At 32.1% G+C, this 24095-nt stretch overlaps 2 protein-coding genes across 3 annotated transcripts; one reads left to right on the top strand and one right to left on the bottom strand.

The window, feature by feature from the left end:
- The first annotated feature begins 6359 nt into the window (after positions 1-6359).
- LOC133796904 (GDSL esterase/lipase At4g01130) lies at positions 6360-9477 on the top strand. 2 transcript variants are annotated; one of them, XM_062234603.1, is made up of 5 exons: positions 6360-6711; positions 7550-7771; positions 7914-8065; positions 8159-8429; positions 8793-9477. In XM_062234603.1, the coding sequence occupies exons 1-5, from the start codon at positions 6441-6443 to the stop codon at positions 9059-9061; spliced, it is 1185 nt and encodes a 394-aa protein (XP_062090587.1). In that variant the 5' UTR covers positions 6360-6440; the 3' UTR covers positions 9062-9477. The 2 variants fall into 2 exon arrangements, with proteins under 2 accessions (XP_062090587.1, XP_062090586.1); XM_062234602.1 differs by having other exon boundaries at positions 6361-6711; positions 7908-8065.
- Positions 9478-9892: 415 nt separating this feature from the next.
- On the bottom strand, positions 9893-11344 carry LOC133796905 (uncharacterized). The gene has a single exon (XM_062234604.1). It carries the CDS (start codon positions 10940-10942, stop codon positions 9965-9967), a length of 978 nt encoding a protein of 325 aa, XP_062090588.1. The 5' UTR covers positions 10943-11344; the 3' UTR covers positions 9893-9964.
- Positions 11345-24095: the final 12751 nt, after the last annotated feature.

Genomic DNA, 24095 nt, shown 5'->3' with positions numbered 1-24095 from the left:
TGTAGCGCTGCACTGTTCACAGAAAGGGGTTTTTGGGCTTTTGTTGAGGGATTTTGACCTAGGGTTCGAGGCTCGATTCCACCACCTTGTTTTGTGGATCTAGGACTTCCCGGGGGGCTCGGGATTGGTCCCGAGGCTAGGTTTTCGGACTTGGGGTTCGGTGTTGACTTTGACCTATGGCTGTGTTTAGGTGTGCGCTATGGCTCGAGTGGGATCGTGATCAAGGAGTCAAGTGTTGAAAGCTATCAATTGACAGGTAAGAAAACTATAGCACCCATAGGACAGGGCATGGGCCCATAATGTGATTGCAGGGCACGGCCCCATATTGCATTACATGTTAGGGTGCAGACTTGATTGAATTGATATATGTTCAAATGTTATTTGGGATAGACTATCTGTGATTATAGTTGAATGATACGGCGAGGAGCCGAGAAAGGCGAAAGGCTGAGAACGGCGAAAGGCCGAGAACGGCAGTGGGGCCGGAAGTACCACATAGCACGTGAAGTGCTTGTAGTCAGGGTGGGACCCCATGGATACAGGTGATATCCTTACGGTGAGGACTGAGACCCCAGGCTTTGGTAAGGCTTCTGGGGCGGCATGGCCGTGTTGCTTAAGTCAAATGGTTGACCTGTTTATCTGTGGACTATCTGATATGATTAACTGTATAATTTGCATATGTTATGAACTACATGAGTTTTCTTGCTGGGCTTCGGCTCACGGGTGCTCTGTGTTGCAGGTAAGGGCATAGATTGAGTCAACCGGCCATGAGTACGGAGAGCGTGAAGCGACGCGTACATGTTCGGCCTGCCCGACTGCTTTGGTTGGGGGTTTATTCGAGAAAGGGCTGTAATAATCTATGATTTGTATAACTAATCAACTGTAAACTTATTTTAAGATGTAAATAGTTTTCAAACCTTATTTTGGGATCCCAAATGTTTAATACTAGAAGTTTTTAATGAAACAACGCATTTTCAAAGATTACAGCCTTAAACTTTTGATTAGTCACACTTTCGTTTTAAAAACCTCGGTTAGCGAGTTCATTGCACACTGTTTTGTCTTAAAACTCACTTGGCAACGGCTCTAAGGAAGTAGGGTGTTACAGTTGGGGCGTTAACTAGCATTAGTCCAGGAGTCTGTAGTATTAGATCTTGAAAAACCTTTTACAATGGAGTTTTCCTCTGTATTTTGACAGAGTCACTGTATCTTAGTTGAAGAGAGATCTCTTTTACAGTGTTCTATAACCTGTATTTATAGGCTTATGAGAACACTGGGTTTGGGCCGGGTATGACCCGGACCCATCAGAGACACGGGTATTCTTGGCCTTTCTAGTGGAAGCCCAATACAAAAGATACAACATACATGAATTCCAGATCAGCTAAGGCCCAATACATTGGCTCAAGAGCTATATCTCGCCCGACAAAACGACACTTTTGGTCTGGACACTTCGAGTTACGAGGCAGATTCAGGAGACAAGACCAGTCAGAGTACTTGGCAGCGCAGATCTGAGACAACGGCGTGCAATCCCGAGGTGGCCTTTTCCGCAGGTGATAAGTGGGGACAACGCCCACGCGGAGTGGGGCGGCTTCAGGTTCTTGGACACTTGGCCCCTCCAACGGGGGACGATGTGATCCGGGTCTATTTACCTTTGTCCCTCTTCATTTACCGCAAGCCCAGACCGTACCAAGGTCCGGGACCAGGACACGTATGTCGTGGGGGTTCGAACGATCTGCACGTCTCCCGGATGACCGTCCCGGAGGACGGAACCCGGAGGACCATGCCGGACCCCCCTAATGGGCCCAGACATGCGCCCCCGGGCCATTCCCCTCCTCTCGGACATTTCTGTACCAAGAGGCCTTGGGCCGGTCCCGCATGCTTAACAGCCCCTGACAATGGGTCTGGACGAAGGTCCCGAGTCCATGCAGGAAATGGGGATAACAGGTAGGTAACCATTTGGTACTCTGTATTTTTGCAAAGTATCATTTTGGTACCCTCTGTTTTCAATAAGGCTCATATGGTACCCTGTATTTTAAAATCGTACATATTTGGTACCCTAAACTCAAATTTAATTAATAAAATTTTACCAATTTAATCAAACTGTTGTCAATTATGTAAGTTCAAATTTAAATTTAATTACTTAATTACATATAACTGATGACAGTTTGATCATATTGACAAAATTTTATCTATCAAATCTGAGTCTAGGGTATCAAATATGTATAATTTTAAAATACAGTGTACCATATGAGCATTATTGAAAACAGAGGGTACCAAAATGATACTTTGCAAAAACATATTGATGCAGTGGTCTACACTCTATCTTAATTTCACATCATATTATATTGTTGTAGAGGATTGTTTTCTTGCCAATCAAGCTCAATTATTGAACTCTATTAATGTTACCTCCAAAAAAAAAAGTCTAATAATTATTAAGAAGTGTCTTAAATTACAAGGGCCCGTGATTTTGTCACTCCTCAGTCCTCATATTTATGATCTCACATCATCTTACCTTTCTCTTGTGTGTATATGCACACGCTAGTATTGTATGTAGCACATTTTGTCAAATTATTGAAAATATTTTCCGTTTTTTCTTTTTGGTTTTGAATTTCTAAGGGGACCTCAGGTTGAGCCTTGAAGATGAAGGCTGTGGGGATCTTATAATTTAATTATTTTTCAAAATCGACATACCACTAGTGGGTTGAGCCTTGAAGATGAAGGCTGTGGGGGTTATTTTTTAAGACGGATTTTATAATTTAATTGTCTTTCGAAATCGACATACCACTAGTGGATTGAGCCTTGAAGATGAAGGTTGTGGGGTTATTTTTTAAGACTACGTATTTTATAATTTAATTCTCTTTCGAAATTGACATACCATATTTTTTTAAGACAGATTTTATAATTTAGTCATCTTTCGAAATCGACATATTGGTTGGAGGGGCACAAATTTTTTTTTTCGAAAAAAATAATATAATATGCTAAAAAATGAATTAAAAAAAAATAAAAATTACATTTTTTTAAATCTATAAAAGTTTCAAAGAAGTGTTTTTGATAAGCTAAAACCGAATTTGGTGATTATATAAATGAAAATTAGAGAAACTTTAACATAAAAAATAATGTGGTACTTTGTAATTCTTTTTATTTTAGTGCTGTGAATATGTTTATATGTAATTAAATATTAGTTAGAATTACTTATTTTAAAAAAAGCAATTGGAAGGATGACAAAAGTAACTCTCACTCCCTTTAAGGATCTAAATTCAAATGAGCTGGGACACAATTGCTTGTTTACTATATTTTACAAAAAAAAAAGGTAATTTTTCTTTTCATCCAGTGCCTAGGCCCCAACTAATCCTTAGTTGCGTCTACCCTTGGTTGCCACCCCGTTGTTTTTTTTTTCAGCCTAGACCACCTTAGATTGTTTTGTTTTTTTTAATAGTTCTCTTAGGGTATTATATGCAAAAGGTCAAGTTTAAATTTAATCATCAGTAAAACTTTATTGAATACGAATATAAAGTTTAAAATACATATAAATATCAATCTTATAGAGTAATATTTTGAGAAAAAAAAAAAACAAAAGTTGCGAAGTAATTACAAAATATGATAACAAAATAAAACGTATTATAAAAACCGTATAATTAGATCAAAACTTTCATTAATTAATGTAGCTTATTGATAAGAATAATCTTCCAAAATAGAAAGCAGACAAGATGAAAGACTTCGATAGAAAACATTCAATCAAGATTTTAAATCAGCTTTACACAAACGATAATGCTATACGGATTTTTTGATACATGATCATTATTTCATTTTTTTATTAGAAAACTCATATATATATATATACTGGTTTATTTTGTAATCTTATTATAAACCTTTATTCCAATCTTCCTCTTTCATGGTTTTGGTTGGTCCACATTTTCCTTCCCATTATTGCCACCATCGGGTCCAAGATTTGCTAGTTTTATAGGAGAGATTTGTGCATTGGACATTTGTGAGAGTTCTTATATGGGATTAAAGAATTTTTGTTGAGCGATCTTTGTCTTTTCACATTTATAGAGAGAGTCCTTCGTAATTCTGGTACTGTTGAAAAATGAAGGTTGATCTGTAAATGAGTTCACCAAATATAATTTGAAAAGGAAGAAGATTTGTTAAAACTAAGTCATTAATTCTGCTTGTCTAAAATATGACAGAATTAGTTTATTTGAAAAGTGTTTAGATTGAGGATACTTTACCTAAGTGTCCAGTTTTTTGTCTTATGGTAGATGATCCTATAGTTAAAACTTTTGACTGCGATATGAATGCTTCTTTTGCCAATTGGGCAATCGGTTTAATATTAGCCCTATTATTCTTAGAGTTTGTTGCATAAGGAATCATATTGGAAAAACCAACTGCTTTTAGTGAATCATTATATTTGAGAGTTGGACAAAGCCCTTATTCCATCATTTTCGTAGCAATCGCACAATCTCAATGTGTGCATTCTAAACAATGACAAACTTCGCAAAAAATTGAAAGTCGTTCATATAAGAAAGTTATCCAAATGTTATCCTTTTGTTTTTCAATAACCAACATTTTACCTCGTAAAAGGAGTCGAGTAGAATCCCAAAGGACTCTGTGCGTATGAACCTGTAATTTCGAGTTGGATCATATTCTAAGAAATTACCTAGAATATTTGCAATAGCCACGCCCAAAGATTTGGATATGTGTTGAAAAGGTATTCCGTAGACTTGTATCCAAAGGGGATATATCTGAAGTCTTCGTCAGTAACTTCAATGGTTATTCTTGATCAGTTTTTCTATAATGGTTGGAAAACCTTTTGAATCGTGTCGGTTGACTGGCTTGCAAGTGAGTACTTTTCCAAGGATGATATTTGGTGTCGAATTATAGATTCATGGTCAAGGGTTAGTGAAGAAGTTGAGATAATTTAAAGTTCATGGGAATTTAGATGTAGAGTTTCTGATTGTTGATTGTCCCTATTCTCCATTTTGAAATGAAGTTTTGGGATAGGTAAAATGTAAAAAAGATGCAATCCACCTTTGTTTAGTTTTATTTAGAATTTTTATTATGTTATTATGATTACCATTTAAATTTTAAAAAATAAACATATAATAAGAAAAATTAAACCAAAATATTGTCTATGATTTTTTTTTAAAATATTAATATGATAACCTTTTATATCACAAAAACTATCATATTCAAGATATAAAACATTCATGATATTATTTAAAGCATACCTCATTGATTTGAGAAAATTTGTTTATTCTTGATAGAAGAGAAATGATATTTTACTTTATTATATTGTTACACAATCGTATTCTTTTTACACACGACACCTATATATAAATATTGTATTTATAATTTTATTTAGAAAATTTATTAATTATTTTCATTAATTTTTTTATAATTGTCATATAAATTGTAAATAAATAAACAATATTATATATAAAAGAATGATATAAACATATTAAAATAAAAATTAAACCAAAATATTGTCTATGATTTAAAAAAAATTACATTTTAGATCACAAACTACTCTATTTAAGGTACAAAACATTCATGATATTATTCAAAACACACATCAATGATTGAAGAACAATCTTGTTTTGATAGAAGAAAAATGTTATTCTAATTTCTTATATAGTTACATAATCATATTATTTATACTAGCGACACCTACATATAATGTATTTATAATATTTGTTGTTATTTAATATAAATAAATATATATTTATATAAGCTAGATTAAATAATTAAAAAAATAACTCGTTTTCTTTTTAAATATAAATAATAAAAAATTTAAATAAAAATTATAATTATGTACATATATTATTATAATAATAATAATATTTTATAATATTTAAATTTATATTAATATAATTATTAAATATTTTGTATTAGATATTATTATAATAATATAATTATTAAATATCTTGTATTATATATTATTATAATATTTAAATTTATATTAATATACTTATTAAATCTATTAAATATAATTATAATAATAAATTTTTATGACATTTAAATTAATATTAATATAATTAATAAATATTTATTTTAAATGGATTTTAAAAATATATTCTGATAAATATTTATAATATTTTATTAAAAACCGTTAAAATTAATACACAATTTTTTTTATATAGAATTGATATATATATATATACTTACATTTTAATATTTTTACTAATATGTGCCAGCTGTGGAACCATGAAAAATGAAAATGGCGCAAAAGTTCAAAAACACGACCGACACATAATGTAATAATGAGCCTTTGGCATGAATTTTAGTTTCATCAAATTTGGACATATATAACGTTTTTTTTACTCTTCCTCTCTTTCTCTCTCTCATTCTCTCTCTCTCTCTCTATATATATATATCTATTAGAAGTACTTGTATTTTTGTTTTTGTTTCGACGCAGTGATACACTGAGCTCTCTGAAGCTCAAGAAAATGAGTTATCTGAAACTAAAGTCAAGTACTGTTATGGTTTTATGTATGTGGGTGGTGTTGGTGGCAAGCTTTTGTGGTACAGCTTCAATTGCAACTACTCCAAGCTCTTCAAAATGTGAATTCAAGGCAATCTTCAACTTCGGAGACTCCAACTCTGACACCGGTGGCTTTTGGGCCGCTTTTCCGGCTCAGTCTGGGCCTTTCGGCATCACATTTTTTAAAAAACCTTCTGGTCGAGCTTCTGATGGGAGGCTCATTATTGATTTTCTAGGTAACTAATACATATTCGTATACACTTTCTCTATTATTAATTTTGCTTATTCTACTGATCTCTGCATAATTAGCATTGACCATTTTCGTCCCAACATAATTAAGTGTCACGGCTGTACTTATTTACATTTCTGCAAAAATCAAGTTACAAATGCTGACCAGTTTTCAAAATTTATCTATTTTCTAATATTAGTTACTATTTATTTATTTTTTTATAAAATAAATAAATATCTCTTCAAGATAAGGAAGGAGATATTTGTGTTGTGCGTTGTGTCGTACGGCCCTATAGGGCATTGTTAGAGAAAAATCCAAATGTGGAAGAGGAGACACCTGTCTAGAAAAGTTTGGAGTTGAAATTTTCATTGTTATCCATTATATGGAGTGGGCTTCAAGTTGAAGATAATTTTGGCCATTTGTTAGATTCTGTGCTTACAATTATAAGCATTTTTTATTGTTAGAGAGTCGTGGTGAAGTTTTATCCAATCAAATTTGACCATCTTATGCAAGGAAAGAATAATATACTATCATTTAACGATTTCAAATTTCAATAAGTAGTTATTATTAGCTCTTTCCCACATTGTTATATATATAGATGTCTTTTTTCTTTTCCTTTTTTGTTCTTGTACTATATGCCAAGCTTTTTGGTGTAATTAATTAGAATTAAACAAAAAAGAGCGAACTCCCTATTTTACAGTTGATATTTATTTGACAATTGACATGTAAATTTTAATAATAGTTTACTATTTTTATTAAAATAGATTATCTTTTAATAATAATTTTTAATATTATTTTTAAAAAATAAAATTATAATATGTATGCTGTTGGGTGGAACTTGGCAGCTCAGGCTCTAGGATTGCCATTTCTGAGCCCATATTTGCAATCCATTGGATCTGATTATAGACATGGGGCCAATTATGCTACACTTGCGTCCACTGTGCTCCTTCCAAACACCTCCCAATTTGTTACTGGAATAAGCCCATTTTCTCTAGCTATCCAACTCAATCAAATGAAGGAATTTAAGGTCAGGGTTGACGAATATCATTACTCATCTGACCAAAAAGGTGTGTTCTTCAATCTCCATAAAATGTTCAATTTTCTTTTGATTTTATAAAAATAAAATAAAAATCATATTTATAACATGATCAGTAGACAAACCCATCATTATTTTTGGCTAATGATGTGAAAGTTGGTTTGTAGAATCAGAAAGACTTCCTTCACCGGACATATTCGGAAAGTCTCTCTACACCTTCTACATTGGCCAAAACGATTTCACTTCCAACTTAGGAGCTATAGGTATACAAGGAGTCCAACAATATCTACCTCAAGTGGTTTGGCAAATTGCTTATACAATCAAGGTATTGGGCTTAGGCCCATGATAACAATTTCAAATACTAGGGCCCATTAAGAACAAGCCCAATTGATCATTTCATTACATTCATGTGTAACAGGAGCTGTACGGTCTAGGAGGGCGAGCCTTTTTTGTGCTCAACATGGCGCCCGTGGGTTGCTACCCAGCGCTTTTGGTGCAAGTACCTCATAATAGCTCAGATATTGACCCCTTTGGATGCCTAATTTCATACAACAACGCAGTAGTTTCCTATAACAAATTGCTGAAGGATGCCCTAAGTCAGACTAGAAAGTCTCTCCCAAATGCTTCCCTCATATATGTGGACACTTACTCTATTCTACTAGAGCTCTCCCACCATCCTACATCTCACGGTATTCTTCATTTAAAGTTTTGTTAAGTGGTCTCTAGGTGCCATAATAAGCATTTATTAACCCTAACAACTTCACCAGCCAAATTCGTTCTATAAAATATTAATTGATGTAGTACTATTGATATTGTACCAGTTTGGCACGGCATTAGAAATGTGTTTTGGTAAGAGTAATGTTTACACCTTCTCTAGTTTTCAATCCAATTTATCATATGGTAATAACCAAGAATGTCACTAGTGGAGACTGGAGGAGAGTGGTATTGTTTAGGCTATGAAAGTTGTGTTTTCTTTTCACTCTCTCTTTTGTTATTTAATTGTACCATACCAAACCAATATTTTGGTTACTGTGCTGATTTTTTGGGAGCAGGGCTGAAATATGGTACCAAAGCTTGTTGTGGGCATGGTGGTGGAGCCTACAATTTTGATCCTAAAGTTTACTGCGGAAATACCAAGGTTATCAATAACCTTACTGTGACTGCAGAGGCTTGTGGTGATCCGTTCAACTATGTAAGCTGGGATGGGATTCATGCCTCTGAAGCTGCCAACAAAGTCATCACTAAGGCAATTCTAAGTGGCTCTTATTTTGATCCTCCTTTTCCTTTGTCCCACCTTTGTGATCTTCAACCAATAGGTTAAACACTCCTTTTTTCTCTTCATCACTTTACACCATTTCATTAGACGAAGTTAGTGACTATAGTACTAGCAAATGCTTAAATCTTCAATAGTATAATATTATTTATTCAAATTTTCTAAATTAAAAGGACCCTGTGGATTGACTTATCTTTAAGGTAAGCTCCTAGGGTATTGCTTTCGTATGATAATAATGTATTTAATTTCCTCATCTATATTCAATAAATATACTTGTTTTAGACAAAGAACTTGTCCTTGTAAAAAGAAAATGCTGTGACAACTACTTAGAGACTCTCTATTCAAGGACTAGTAGACTCTATAGACTATAGTGTGATTATTATTGCTGGCAAGGCAAGCCCTTTTTCTTTCTTTCTACATCAGAAATTTTGTATCTATGCAGATGGGGTTGAGTTTGCTGGCAAGATTCTTTTTTGTTTTTTAATTAAAAATAAAAAAAACCTCACAGATTCTTTTCTTTACAAATTAATAACATTGCTAAACGTGAAGGGCTGCAATACTACTGTTGTACCAAACTCATATTTGTCTCTTTTACAGTTTTTATGCATACAAAGCTAGGCTAGAAAACGTTACATTACTGGCACAAGAGCCAAACTTGCCGGCGTCCTCGCAAAACCCATGTTTGAAACATTGAATATGCCAAAACCAAATTACATGTAAGCTCCTTAATAGAAAGAAAACAGAGCTAGAAAATAATTATGATAGTAAAGATAAAGAAAGAAGAAAGTGTCTCTTAATAGTGGCATAGTGATAGAAAAAGCGAAGAAAGGTGGACATGGAGTGAGTGCAATATAATGTCTCTCTTTTCTTCCTTTGAAGTTTGGAAGAATATAATGTACACAAAAAAAAAAAAAAAAAAGAAAGAAAAATATACACGTGATAAAAAAATGGTCAAGCAACATAATCATGTTCAATGACTGGTTGGGTTCTAACCATTGGAGCCGAAGGCATTTTACTTTTTCCAACACTAAATGTGTCAAACGATACACCACATTCAGATTGTTTCTCCATAGCTCTTATTCTCCTGTCCCTCACAATCTTGAAAACGACAGTGGAAACGAGAACCACCAAAATGACACCAGCAAAACCCCCACCAAATCCTGTCAACCACCATTTCAAATAGTCCTTTTGCCTTGACTTCGACGGTGGTGGTGGTGGTGGAGTTGAAGAGGAAATGATAACAGAGAAATGGCCCTGAGATGTGGCAAAACATTGATTTGGCACGCTCATGCTCTCGATTTCATAGCTTCCATCTTCACTAAACTTGACACATCTTAGAGGAGACTCGCTCAATTCTCGGTCAATTTTCTTGAACTTTATCACAATAGGCTTCTTCCCTGGTTGGATACTGATATTGATTCTGTCATTGCCTATTAAAGGGCCACCGTGGATTGAAGCTGGAGAATTATAAACAGTGAACCCAATTACAGGAGCAACCAATGTATAATTAGGCACTTTATAGTATGAATAAGACCAGTTGCCTAAATTCTCATACACGATGGCTAGTCTTCTAACATCCATTGGAAAGCTTGATAAAACTCGTGGTGGAACAGAAAAAGAGCCGAACTGACCTCCTCTGTGCCTTAAACTTGGTGTCCGGAATCTCACAAATCTGAGTTGCATACCGGTGAAGTTAGCTGGGAGACGAATCTTGTAATTAACCCCCGTTGTGGCTCTCAATACAGTTTTTTTGGCATAGTCGTGGAAAAAAGCGGTCAAAGACTTGGTGTCATAATAAATAGGAGAATGAGAAGAAGAGGTTAAAGAAGAAGAAGCAGCAGCAGCAGCAGTAGTTTTCACAACAAGTGATTGCGACAAGGAGATTACCAAGATGATATACCAGCTTTTGGTAAAAAAGAAGAACCCCATTAATGCCAACCCAAAACTCTATACGTCCAATCTCTTTGGTTCAATTCTTGGATTGCATTCACATATTTCTGACCGTACCATAAACCCATTAAAGTTTTTGAAATGATGAAACTTCCCCATCTATCATGAGAGCATAAATAAATTTGTCCCGATATCAAAATGCAGAATCAGGGTGTACGTAACGTATTTGAGAATGAAATAATGCAGGCTCTGGAATCGTAGATTACTATGCTCTTATTTGATAAGACTTTGAGAGCATGCTAGAAAATGACATCACAGGAGAGCGAATCCTGCTAATATAATACTTTCGTCTCAATCTCCTTGGAGATTTCCGGGAAAATGAAGAGGAAATAGGAGGTGTGTTGGAGAGGGGTGAGGAAAAATGGTTGTAGAAAGCTAAAGAACATCATTGGGTTGTACAAGTAGTGTTATTGTTATATAAAAAGGAAAGGAATAAAGGGTAGGCATGTTAGAGTGGCACTAGCGAAGAAAGGGTCCTATTATGAGTTGTTTTTATGGTTCTTTTCATCCTTTTCTCTTTGCTTTCTAATTTTATTCCTCTTACGACTCGTTGTCAGTTGGGTTAGTTAGTTGGTCATTGAGAGAGAAAGAGGACATGGGATTTTATTTATTATCATTATTATTTAATTATTTTGAGTCTTTGACAGAAGTTTCAACGAAGACTTGGGAGAGGAATAGTCACACAAAACGATACGAAAGCTATGGAGCTTCATGTATTAATGGCTATTTTAAGCAAACCGATTTTAAACTCCTCATCGTTGAATTAAACCCCAAATACTATGGTCAAACGAACGAAAAAACGAAACAGAAATTAAAATTTATCGTGAATTCATATATTTTTTTTTGGTTACATTTTAGAAACAGAATTTAAAATTGGTCTTTAGCTTAGCTGTTACAATACATGATGCTTTCGCTTTATGATCATGAATAATTCATCTTTTTTTGGTTTTTTAGTACCTTATCCTTAATTGGTTATTACTTGTATTGTTTGACTATGATTTAATAAGTTATAATGTTAATGGATTGTATAGTAAGCACCTGTGGAAAGTATTCTAAACTCTGAGCAATAAGGAAGTTTTTTGAAAATATGGGATTTTAATAGTGAATATATATAAAATTGTGGTATTATTATGTATCTAAGTTTTAAAAAATTAATTTTAAAAAAGTCATAATTAATTTAGTGTGTTAGGTAAAATTTATGTTTTTGAATTTTTTAAAAACAAAAATAAAAATAAAAATAAAAATATTATTTTTATTTTTGTTTTTTTATTTTAAAAAGATAAAAAAATATGTTTGGTAACTATTTTTGTCTTTTATTTTTAAAAACAAAAAATAATAAATGTGCTTGATAACTTTTATTTTTTGTTTAACAATATAAAATGATGTGTTGATTTGAAGAAGAGAAAAAAAAAATGAAAAAGTCGAAAACGATTTAAAAAAAAAATTGAAAGTGAAAAATTTAATTTTCAAAATTTAATGAATTTTAATTAAAATTTTAAATATAATAAATAAAAATAGAGCTACCAAACACTGTTTTATGTTTAATTGTCAAATTTTTAATTAATTAAATAAATAACTAATTTTTTAAAGTATTACCAAACATAACCATAGTTTTTTAAATCAATATTTAAAAAAAAAATACAATTTAATTATGTAAAAAACTATAATAATAGTACATTACTAAAAATCAAGATTATTTTTATAGTTGTAACTATTTAGTACAACACGACTTAAAAAATAAAACTGATTTTTATAGATATAACCTGTTACCACACATCACTAAAAAAAAATGAGAGTTACAAATGATCACTACCACAAAAAAAAAAAAAAATTGTTTTGAAAGTGGTAACTTGTTACAGCGGATAAAATATTGGTTGAAGAAGAAAAAAAAACAAAACGTTTTTCAATGTCTGAACAAAAAAATAAATTAAAAATAGTACATACAATTACTGAAATACACTCACAAAAATTCAAAATTAGCTAAAATAATTTTATATAATTAAATATGGTACAAATAATAAATTATTACGCAAATATGGGCAAACAAATCCCATAAAAAAGTAAGAAAACATAAAATATCATAAAAAATGAATACAAAAAAGTGTCATATTTATCAAAGTTTAGAATTTTTTTCCATATTTCATGTAAATTCCTCAACTAAAAATCTAATTAATAACAAATAACTTTAATTTTACATTTTTTCTTTTAAAATATAAAATAAATATATTTTAAAATAAAAATTAAAAGAATATCCTAAAACAAAGTTTTTTCCCTTCGTCCTCCTCCTTTAAATCAATTTTTTTTATTTGTTTAAGCCCCACATCCTTCTTGGTCCTCCTCTTTAATTACATTTTTTTTGGTAAAATAGATTTATTTTATATTGTCAAAGAAAAAAAAAGGAAAAAGTAAAAAATAGTTATTTGTTATTAATTAGATTTTTAATTAAAATTTTTAAGAAAAAAAATAGATTTTTTTAATAAAAATGGCATAATATGGTAGTGATCAAAATTCAGGAGGTAAAATTGTTAGTTATTTTACACATGATAGTATCACATCAACACACAAAATGCCACATCATCAATCTGTTAGTTATCTAGGACGAAATCTAACAAAAGTCTCATATTTTAATAATGTGTATATAGTTTGGAGGGAATTTTTAACGTCACGAATTATTTGAAGGACACGATTATATAGTGGTCATAGTTCAGGAATAAAAATGCTATTTAATCTTAATTTTATTGTATAAATGTAACTTACAAAGATATGAGAAAACCACTCCGACTCAGCATTAAAAAAAATTTATATTATATATATTGATAAAAAAAATTGATAAGGGTCCATATATATTTTGGAAATAAGGAATTAATTATAAAAAATTAGAATTTTGAAGAAAAAAATGTATTTGATGGTGTATTTGAAAACACGGCCGATAGTTTGATATTTTTGCAAATAATACGTTTATTTTATGATACTTTAAAAATAATTAAGAATAAAATGTTTTGAAATCCTACATGTTCTTAAAACCGTTTTTTTTTTCATCAAATGTTTTTCTCCTTAAAATGCATATTTATTATTGATGTATATTACTTAACGAATTACACAAAATTGAAACTTTTGACTTTTCAATTTTAATAGTATTGGTACCACAATCCATAGTATGGCGAATTCGAAGGTTAGAACTCTTCAACGTTCCATAAAATATAGTAATCCAAAAGAGATTGAAATAACAAAAGGAACACAAGGGAATGTACCATTTCTTTTCTCCATAAATAGTAATTAAAGTGTTTAATTATCTAGATCAAGTAAATATGAGCTAAAATTTATTAGTTTACAATTAGATGCGAGTATTTTTGTGTCAGTATGTCTATTATAAAAGCTCACTTGTATCAGTTTAAGTCAATTTTTATTTTATTTTTGTTATATTTTATGCATTATAATTACAAGATTAATTGTATTTTTTCTTTTACTCCTATCATTCTTTATGTTTGAATTATCTTATAATAACCAAATGAACTCCCTTTCGGTAAGAATAATTGGTTGCTTTTTTATTTTTATTTTTTTAAGTAAATTAATTTATCAAATAATTTGTTTTTCAGGTGGTCTTTAAGCCAATGTTTCGAAAACTCGTGCTTTTCTAAAGGAACTTTTCGGACTCAAGTTGCTTGGACTACTTCTTTGAGTGTATTTTATTTTCAAGTTTTATTATAAAATTTCAGGGAGAAACACTTTCTCACATAAGTTAAATTGCTTATAAGCAGGTCATATTTTGGCTTTGTATGTTCTTCAGGGAGACAATATCCATTGATGTAATCTCTCCACTATTCCGTAAATACTATTCCGTAAATATTTTTTCAATCTTAAAAGCGATTCAATCATTTCTTAAAAAAATAAAAATAAATGCCAATATATCAATTACCATATTTATTATATTTAATAGGAAGTTTATACTCATGAATTTTCAAGATTAAAGAATATATATTTATATTATTTTAACTCTTAATTATCATTTCTAAATATAAACTAATAACGTAACACATTAAATTATAATTTCCTAAAACTTTGAACAACTGTAAAAAGCCACTAATTAAAAGAAGATAAAACAAAGAAAAAGGTTTCTAAAAAGAAATGTGTTCATAATAACTAAAATAGTGTATTAGTTAGTCAAAGTGTATTAGTTATTCAGAGCAATAATACTACAAAAAAAAGTGTAATAGTTAGTACTTAGTAAGTAGGTCAATTATAATTAGACCCATTTCAAAAAACAAAACAAAAAATATTATAATTAGGCTAAAGTGCAATTGTGTATCTTAATATTGTTATTAATTGGTGGAGCTTTTGTGATAAACCAGACAATGACACAATATTTTAACACTCAAACTTAAACGGTATCAATCTTAATATTATTCTGAAATTGAACATAACTTGTAGAATGTAAATTTTTTACTTTCTATTAAGATTGTCACGCATTCATAATCACAATCACTAGTCATAGTAAGTGGGACAACTAGTTGCAAATAGTATGATTAGCAGTCGTAAATTTTGTTTCTTTACTTTTTGTAGGAGATATATCAACCTGTATAGATTAGAAGAACAATACAACTAGGCAAAACATATATTGTTAATCGAAATTAGAACACCAGAATCAATGAAATCAAAAATTAAGAGAAATAAAAGGGCCAAAACAGAAAGCAATCGACACAGTGATTTTATACTGGTTCAAGATCAAAGATCAATGTGATCTTTGACTCTACATCCAGTTGAATACTATCCCTTTATTATTCAAGAACTCAGAAGTACAAAATTACAACAGTTAAGAAGTATATCACCAGACAATGAGAGATACAATGGTGAGTAAACTCAGAACTACTCAACAGCAACTTATCACCATAACACATCCGTTCATAGTGTTATGCCAGCTTCTTCTCTCCTTCTGTCGTGCATATACTTCTCTTTCTCTCTTTGTAGTTTCTAGTTCTCTTTCTCACTTTCTCTCTCTGTTCTCTTCTTGCTCTGTTTTTCTGTGTGTGTTTCTGATGAGCCGAGACCCCTCATATATATATGCCTCTTAAAAGAATAGGCAAAAGCCTCTCAAACTAACTTAACTGACTTAACAGAGTTAGTTAAAGACTGTTGGATTTGAATGAATACCAATACCACAAATTCCACCTTATTCTTTCAAAACACAACAGTAAGAGGCAGGGATAGAATTCCAGCCTTGGTATTATTTTCCAAGGCTAAGCAAGTTTAAACAGTACCTAAACTTGCTTACTGAGAGTACCTTGGTACCAACATCTGCAGGATTTTCTTCAGTCCTTACTTTGCTCAGTTCAATGACACCTTCTTCTATCTTTTCTCTTATCCAGAATAGTCTAATGTCTATGTGTTTGCTTTTCTCATGATATACCGGATTTTTGCATAGATGAATTGAAGATTGACTGTCCGAGAAGACTGTAACCTTTCCTTTTAGAACTTTCAATTCAGACAGTATCCCTTTTAGCCAAATTGCTTCCTTGAATGATTATGTGGTGGCTATAAACTCTGATTCAGTAGTTGAAAGTGAAACTACTGATTGTTGTTGTACCTTCCAGCTTATGCAATTCTTATTAGTTAGAAACATGTAAGATGTGGTCGATTTTCTGGTATCCTTGTTGCCTGCATAATCTGCATCTACAAAACCCTGTAATTCCATTTCATCTTCAACTCTCTTGTAAATCAAACCATGATTCCAGGTGCCTTTCAAGTATCTAATGAGCCATTTTAGAGCCTTCCAATGTTCTTGACCTGGGTTTGACATGTACCTACTTAGTACACTCAATGCATGAGCAATGTCAGGCCTTGTACTGACCATAATATACATGACACACCCCAAGGCAGTAGAGTATGGCACCTTACTCATTTCCTTCATTTCTTCATCACTTGAGGGACATTGGTCTTTAGTTAGCTCAAATTGGCCTCCTAAAGGAATGGAGGTACTTTTAGCATCTTGTAAGTGAAACTTTTGAACAACCTTCTGTATGTAGCTCGACTGTCTTAAGTACATCCTTCCTTCATCCCGATTTCTCACAACTTCAATGCCAAGAATCTTTTGTACTTGCCCCAGCTCCTTCATTTCAAATTCCTTTTTCAGCTTCACCTTGATGTTGTTGATTATGGTTTTATCTCTGCTTAAGATAAGCATATCATCAACATATAATAATAAGTAAACTGCAATAGAGGAGTTTAGACCTTTGTAGTATAGACAGTGATCAAACTGAGATCTAGAGAACCCGATATCTTGCATGTAGGTGTCAAATCGTTTGTTCCACTGTCTTGGTGATTGCTTAAGACCATATAACGATTTTTTCAGTTTGCATACTAACTCCTCATTGTTGTGTTCCACCTTAAATCCTGGGGGTTGTTTCATATAAATGTCTTCTTCTATGAATCCATTTAAGAAGGCTGTCTTCACATCTAGTTGCTCCACTTCTAAGTCTTGTTGAACAGCTAGGGACAGCATTAGTCTTATTGTCTTATACTTAACAACTGGTGAAAAAATTTCTGTGTAGTCTGTCCCTTCTACTTGAGTGAACCCCTTTGCCACCAACCGTGCCTTATACCTTACTGAGTCTTCATTTGTTGTTCCCTCTTTAATTTTGTAAATCCACTTACAATCTATCACCTTTTGCTTGGCTGGTCTAGATACAAGATCCCATGTTTTATTTTTATTTAGAGCCTCCATTTCTTCCTTCATAGCCAGCAGCCACTTGTCCTTGTCTCTTCCTGAAATAGCTTCTTCAAAGCTGTTTGGTTCAGGGATTTCAGACTGCTGAACAACAGACAAGGCATATGCAATCAAATCAGCTTCTGCATATCGTGATGGAGGATTAATTTCCCTTCTTATTCTGTCCCTTGCCAGTTGATAATCTGCCAAATTTTCTTGTGTCTCATCACTGTCTTGATCATTCTTTTCAGGTTGTCTTTGAGCTTCATCATCCCTATCTTCTTGCTGAGTTTGGTCAATATCAGTTTTGACTGTTTGTTGTGTGCTTTTGATACCTGAAATGTCAGAAAGCACACTGCCTTTCTCGGCTGTTAAGTAGGGAAAATCATATTCATTAAATACAACATTCCTAGCAATTATGATTTTGAGCCTACCCTTTTGATTAACACAAATTCTATAGCCTTTTGTGCCTATTTGATAACCAAGGAAAATTCCTTTAATTGATCTAGGCTCAAGTTTATCTTTAGATTGATGTACATATGCTGTACATCCAAATACTTTTAAATGTTTAAGACTAGGTTGTCTACCATACCACATTTCAAAAGGTGATTTCAAGTTTATGGATCTGTTTGGGCTTCGGTTTATCAAATAACAGGCTGTTGCTAAGGCTTCTCCCCAATAAACTTTTCCTAATCCTGAACTGAGTAACAAGCATCTGACTTTATTCAATAGGGTCCTATTCATTCGTTCAGCAACCACATTCTGCTCAGGTGTATTAACAATAGTCCTATGTCTTGTTATGCCACTTTCTTTACATAAAACATCAAACTCATGATTAACAAACTCTAAACCATTATCTGTTCTAAGAGTTTTTATTTTTAAATCGGTTTGGTTTTCAATCTGAGTTTTCCAAGTTTTAAAGTGATCTAAACACTCATTTTTAGTTCTCAATAGGCAAGTCCACACACACCTACTATAGTCATCAACTATAGAGAGAAAATAGTGTTTACCTGTATTTGTTGGAATCTTGTAGGGTCCCCATAAATCTGCATGAATGTACTCTAAGATCCTCTTTGTGGTATGTCGGGCTTGAGTAAACTTGATCTTGTGTTGCTTGCCAAGTATGCATACTTCACAGAATGGGAGAGCACAAGTTTTTAGTTGTTCAATGATCCCTTGTCTGTGTAGTTCTCTTAGTCCTTGTTCACTTATATGCCCGAGCCTTTGATGCCACAAAAACATTTCATTTTCTTGTCCTTTTACAGTTCCAGCTTCAGCAGTGGGAACTGTTTCACCATCCAGTACATAAAGGCCATTTATTTTCTTGCCTTTCATTATGAGTAGGGAGCCCTTAGTTATCTTGAGAACACCATTTGTTGATTTGTAGGAGTAGCCTTCATCTTCAAGAGTCCCTAGGGAGATCAGATTTCTTCTCAAATCTGGAATGTGTCTCACATCTGACAGGATCTTAACTTCTCCATTAAACTGTTTGACAGCAACTTTGCCAATACCTGTGACCCTGCAAGAGACATCATTTCCCATTAGTACTTTGCCACCATTAACATTTTTATAATCAAAAAATGATTCTCGATTTGGACACATGTGATATGTGCATCCAGAATCGAGTATCCACTCCCTGTTATGTGCAGTTTTTGAGATGGTAAATGCATCTCCATCAGTTGACCACTCATCATTGTTCTCCTCGGCTACTGCAGCTGTGTTTCCAGCTGCCTTAGGATCACTTCTTGGCTTCTGATCTTGTTTAGGATGATTAGAATGATGTGATCTGAAGCTTGCTTGTTGTTCTTTGTACTTATTACAGAATCTTTGAATGTGTCCTGTTTTGCCACAGAAATAGCACTTTCTGTCTCCTCTTCCCCGAGATTTAGACCTTGAATGTGAGTGATGTTGCTGGTTTCTTGAGGAACTTCTTCTTGGAGTTCTTCCTCTGGCCATGTACACTTCCTCTTTCTTTGATTCCCTTTCCAGTTGCAACTCAAACTCTTTTGACTTAAGAGCACATAGAACATCTTTTAAGGCAATCACATCCCTGCCATATTTGATAGCAGCCTTAACTTCTTGATAGGCAATCGGTAATGATCTCAGGAGTATTATGGCTTGGCTTTCTTCATCTACAACATGCTTAATATTGGCAAGACCTACAATAATCTCATTAAACTTGTCAATATTTTCATCTAAAGACATAGTAGATATCATTCGAAAACCATATAACCTTTCGAGCAAGTTTATCTTGCTGGAAATTGAAGGTTTCATATACAGTTCCTCCAATTTATCCCATATTTCTTTTGCTGTCTTTTCACCAGTTAGCTTCCTTCTGACTGTGTTTGACAGATGCATTATTATCGTGTAGTAAGCCATCTCCTCCATTTCTGCTATTTCTTCTGGTTTCTTTTCAGCCAACAATTTGGTATCACCTAACACCTTGGCTACCTTCTGGTGAACTAGAATGCCTTTAAGACTCTCCCTCCAAAGAGAAAAGTCACCTGTTCCATCAAACTTTTCCAGTTCGAATTTAGCCATTGTTGCAGTGTGTTCTTTAACAGCTTCTTGATCAGTTTCTTGTTTGTTCTTGCAGCGGAAATATCAGTTTCTTGAATTGTTCTTCTTGATCAGACTTGGCTCTTGGTACCACTTGTAGGAGATATATCAACCTGTATAGATTAGAAGAACAATACAACTAGGCAAAACATATACTGTTAATCGAAATTAGAACACCAGAATCAATGAAATCAAAAATTAAGAGAAATAAAAGGGCCAAAACAGAAAGCAATCGACACAGTGATTTTATACTGGTTCAAGATCAAAGATCAATGTGATCTTTGACTCTACATCCAGTTGAATACTATCCCTTTATTATTCAAGAACTCAGAAGTACAAAATTACAACAGTTAAGAAGTATATCACCAGACAATGAGAGATACAATGGTGAGTAAACTCAGAACTCTCAACAGCAACTTATCACCATAACACATCCGTTCATAGTGTTATGCCAGCTTCTTCTCTCCTTCTGTCGTGCATATACTTCTCTTTCTCTCTTTGTAGTTTCTAGTTCTCTTTCTCACTTTCTCTCTCTGTTCTCTTCTTGCTCTGTTTTTCTGTGTGTGTTTCTGATGAGCCGAGACCCCTCATATATATATCCCTCTTAAAAGAATAGGCAAAAGCCTCTCAAACTGACTTAACAGAGTTAGTTAAAGACTGTTGGATTTGAATGAATACCAATACCACACTTTTTTATTCTAATTTTCATTTATCATTGTAGATGATTGCAATAATATGATGAGATATCATAAGTAATCAAGTAGCACATACGTTATAACTTATTAATCATTTTATTTTTATTTTACGTCTTATTGAATATCATAGGTGATCTAGTAGGATACTAAAGCTGATACCAAAATGGGCACTCTTCGAGTCAAAAATGTTCTTTATTCAACATAACATCCATTTGATTACAAGGCTATATATATAAAGGTCAAAACGAAGCAAAAATTACACTCAGCGAAGCAAGACCCTCAGCGAAGCAAGACCCTCAACAAAATCGGTTAGCCTCTCATTCCTCACTTGCGCCAAGCCATAACGAAATCATGAAGCCACCTTCTCCTCTTCAGATGCTCCTTGGTTTTCTCCTCTGTTCTGCGTTTCCTTTCCTTCCTCTGTGATGTTGCTCGAGGAAGTAGTTAGTGCTGGCTCACTTTCTTGGGCCAAAGGTTCATACCACCCGTGAATCCTTATTGGGTCCAATTCTATTGGGCCTTGGAATGGGCTACTGCACCGTTTATGACTTCAAAACGCACCGCAAAATACAATAATTTAACAACATCAAGTTAAAACATTTATGGCTACCATTAAACTTAACAACATAAGTTTTAAATTTCAAGTTCAACAATACAATTAAATTTTTAAGTTTCAAGTTCAATAATACAACCAAATTTGGTGTACAAAGTAAGTTTCAAATCAAAATTAAAAATATTTTAAAAAATTGATGTATTGTAGTTTTAACCATATTTATGAAATTTCAAACCACACAACACACCGTACTGTGCGGTTTGAAAAAAATATAATATGCAATTACACCACAAAGAGTTTCAAACTGCTTATTTTGGTGCATTGTGATGAAGCATTCACAGTTTGATGGATACCCATACTTGTTAAATTACGAGTATAGTAAATATCGTAGACAAAGTTATTTGAATTATAAGAAAGCATGACTCAAAATCAAATGATACGTTTTGACTTAATGTTTAAGAGTATCATGTACAGTTTTGCATCATTTTAATTTGGATACAATCTCTCCAAGTTTGAAATTATATTGGGCAAAAAAAATATATTACATATCCTCGTTGTAGTCCTTTCAAAATTTAAAAAGAAAGAAAGAAAACACTGTTTGCAATTCTACCTTGTTAGTGACCACACATAATAATACATTCTTAATATATATAACACACTTGGAGAGATATAATATAATTACAATTAAACTATATAAGTGTACGACAAAATAAACTTTTTTTAATAGTGATTTTGTATTTTATCATATTTTTTATAATTATTTGTAAAGTAATCTTCTTAACATACCTCATTAAAAAAATATTCAATATTTTATCTCAAATGTCATTTTGCAAAAAGAATATAATTTTACAAAAAATTACTAAAAAATTAGTATTTATATTTTTTTGGATCATGTATTTTGTTTCATTACCTGGTTGGACCTTGTGTTTTGACAAATTACTTTTTGGATCCTATATTTTGTAAAATTGTTCAAATAGACATCTTAAACCCAATTTTAATGAACACAAAATTAAATATAACAATACAATTGTAGGTAGAATGGTTGTGCTTTTATTCGGAGTTGTTAATTTAGTGAATTATTTGTAATTTTAGCTAAAAAAACTTTGATCAAAATCAGATTTAACAGTCTATTTGAATTATTTTACAAAATGCAGGATCTAAAAAGTAATTTGTTAAAATACAACATCCAAATAAGTAATAAGACAAAATACATGGTCCATACATGTATAGACCCAACAAAAATATCATTTTGTAAAACAACATTAAAAAATATATTTACTAATTACTTTAAACAACATTTATGTTAATTATTGAAGATTTATGATGTTCCAATTTTTTTAATGTGAAATTTAGGGGTGATCAAATTTTTTCATCACCTATTTGACCGAACTAATCCACCTAAATAATAATGCGAACATTATGAAAAAATACATTCCAAACAACTTGAGTTGTATGTCCAACTCGACCAATAAAATTATGGGTGAGTTGGATAGCGGTTACAACCGGACCAAATTGATCTAACTCAATCATTTAAATTATTTTCTATTTTTTATTATAAATTATTATTTTTATATAAATTATCAAATAAAAAACATAAATTATCGTGTATCTATAAAAATATGTTTATTTTTTATTTGATATATTTTCAAATTGAGCAGGTCAATCCGTTTAACCCAAACAGTGGAGTCATAATATATAAATATATATATTTTTACTTTGAACGAGTCATAAGCTATATAAAATAATCACCCTAATTTTAATTAGTGGGTTTGATATTTAGTCCAACCCGGGAACTTGTCTATAATGTGCATATTTTGTATTTATATAATGTGTTTACAGTGTTTTTAGTGGGTTATACTATATAAATATATATATTTTTACTTTGAACGAGTCATAAGCTATATAAAATAATCACCCTAATTTTAATTAGTAGGTTTGATATTTAGTCCAACCCTGAAACTTGTCTATAATGTGCATATTTTGTATTTATACAATGTGTTTACAGTGTTTTTAGTAGGAAATAAAAAAAGATTAAAACTAAATTTTAATTAAAAAAATCTAATATTTTATCATAAATATTAGAGTTTATACTTTTTTTTGGATCCTGTGATTTGTCTCATTATTTGTTTGGACTCTGTATTTTGACAAATTATTTTTTGGACCCTATGTTTTGTAAAATAGTTAAAATAGAATCTTCAACTCAATTTTGATGAATAAAAAATTGAATATAACAACACAGTTTTTAAGCAGAATGATTTTATTTTTGTTCTGAATTGTTAGTTTGGTAAATTATTTGTGATTTTAATTGAGAAAATATTGACCAAAATCAGGTTTATGGTTCTATTTTAACAATTTTACAAAATATAAGATCCAAAAAATAATTTATTAAAACACAGGGTTCAAACAAATAATGAGACAAAACACCCTCAAAATATAAACCCTAAATATTAATATTATCAAGCAACATAACCACGCGTTGAAAAGAAAGAGAGAAGACCGCAGACGTGGATTTCAGATAGACAAGGAACCAATCATAATGCTCTTTTGTACCACGTGTCATATCAAGAATGAGCCACCCAGAGCGTTACCAGCATGGATGATAAACAAACCAATACCAAACACTGA

The sequence above is a fragment of the Humulus lupulus genome, chromosome 8 (genome assembly GCF_963169125.1).
Source record: "Humulus lupulus chromosome 8, drHumLupu1.1, whole genome shotgun sequence".
Classification (NCBI taxonomy): Eukaryota; Viridiplantae; Streptophyta; class Magnoliopsida; order Rosales; family Cannabaceae; genus Humulus; species Humulus lupulus.
Note: the sequence above shows the minus strand (reverse complement) of the source record. Positions and strands in the feature narration are given on the sequence as shown.

Coding starts and splice junctions, on each gene's coding strand:
- LOC133796904 (XM_062234602.1), top strand. CDS start 6,441: ATGAGTTATCTGAAACTAAAGTCAAGTACTGTTATGGTTTTATGTATG. Junction 6,712..7,549: donor GCTCATTATTGATTTTCTAG/GTAACTAATACA, acceptor GGAACTTGGCAG/CTCAGGCTCTAGGATTGCCA. Junction 8,430..8,792: donor CCACCATCCTACATCTCACG/GTATTCTTCATT, acceptor TTTTGGGAGCAG/GGCTGAAATATGGTACCAAA.
- LOC133796905 (XM_062234604.1), bottom strand. CDS start 10,942: ATGGGGTTCTTCTTTTTTACCAAAAGCTGGTATATCATCTTGGTAATC.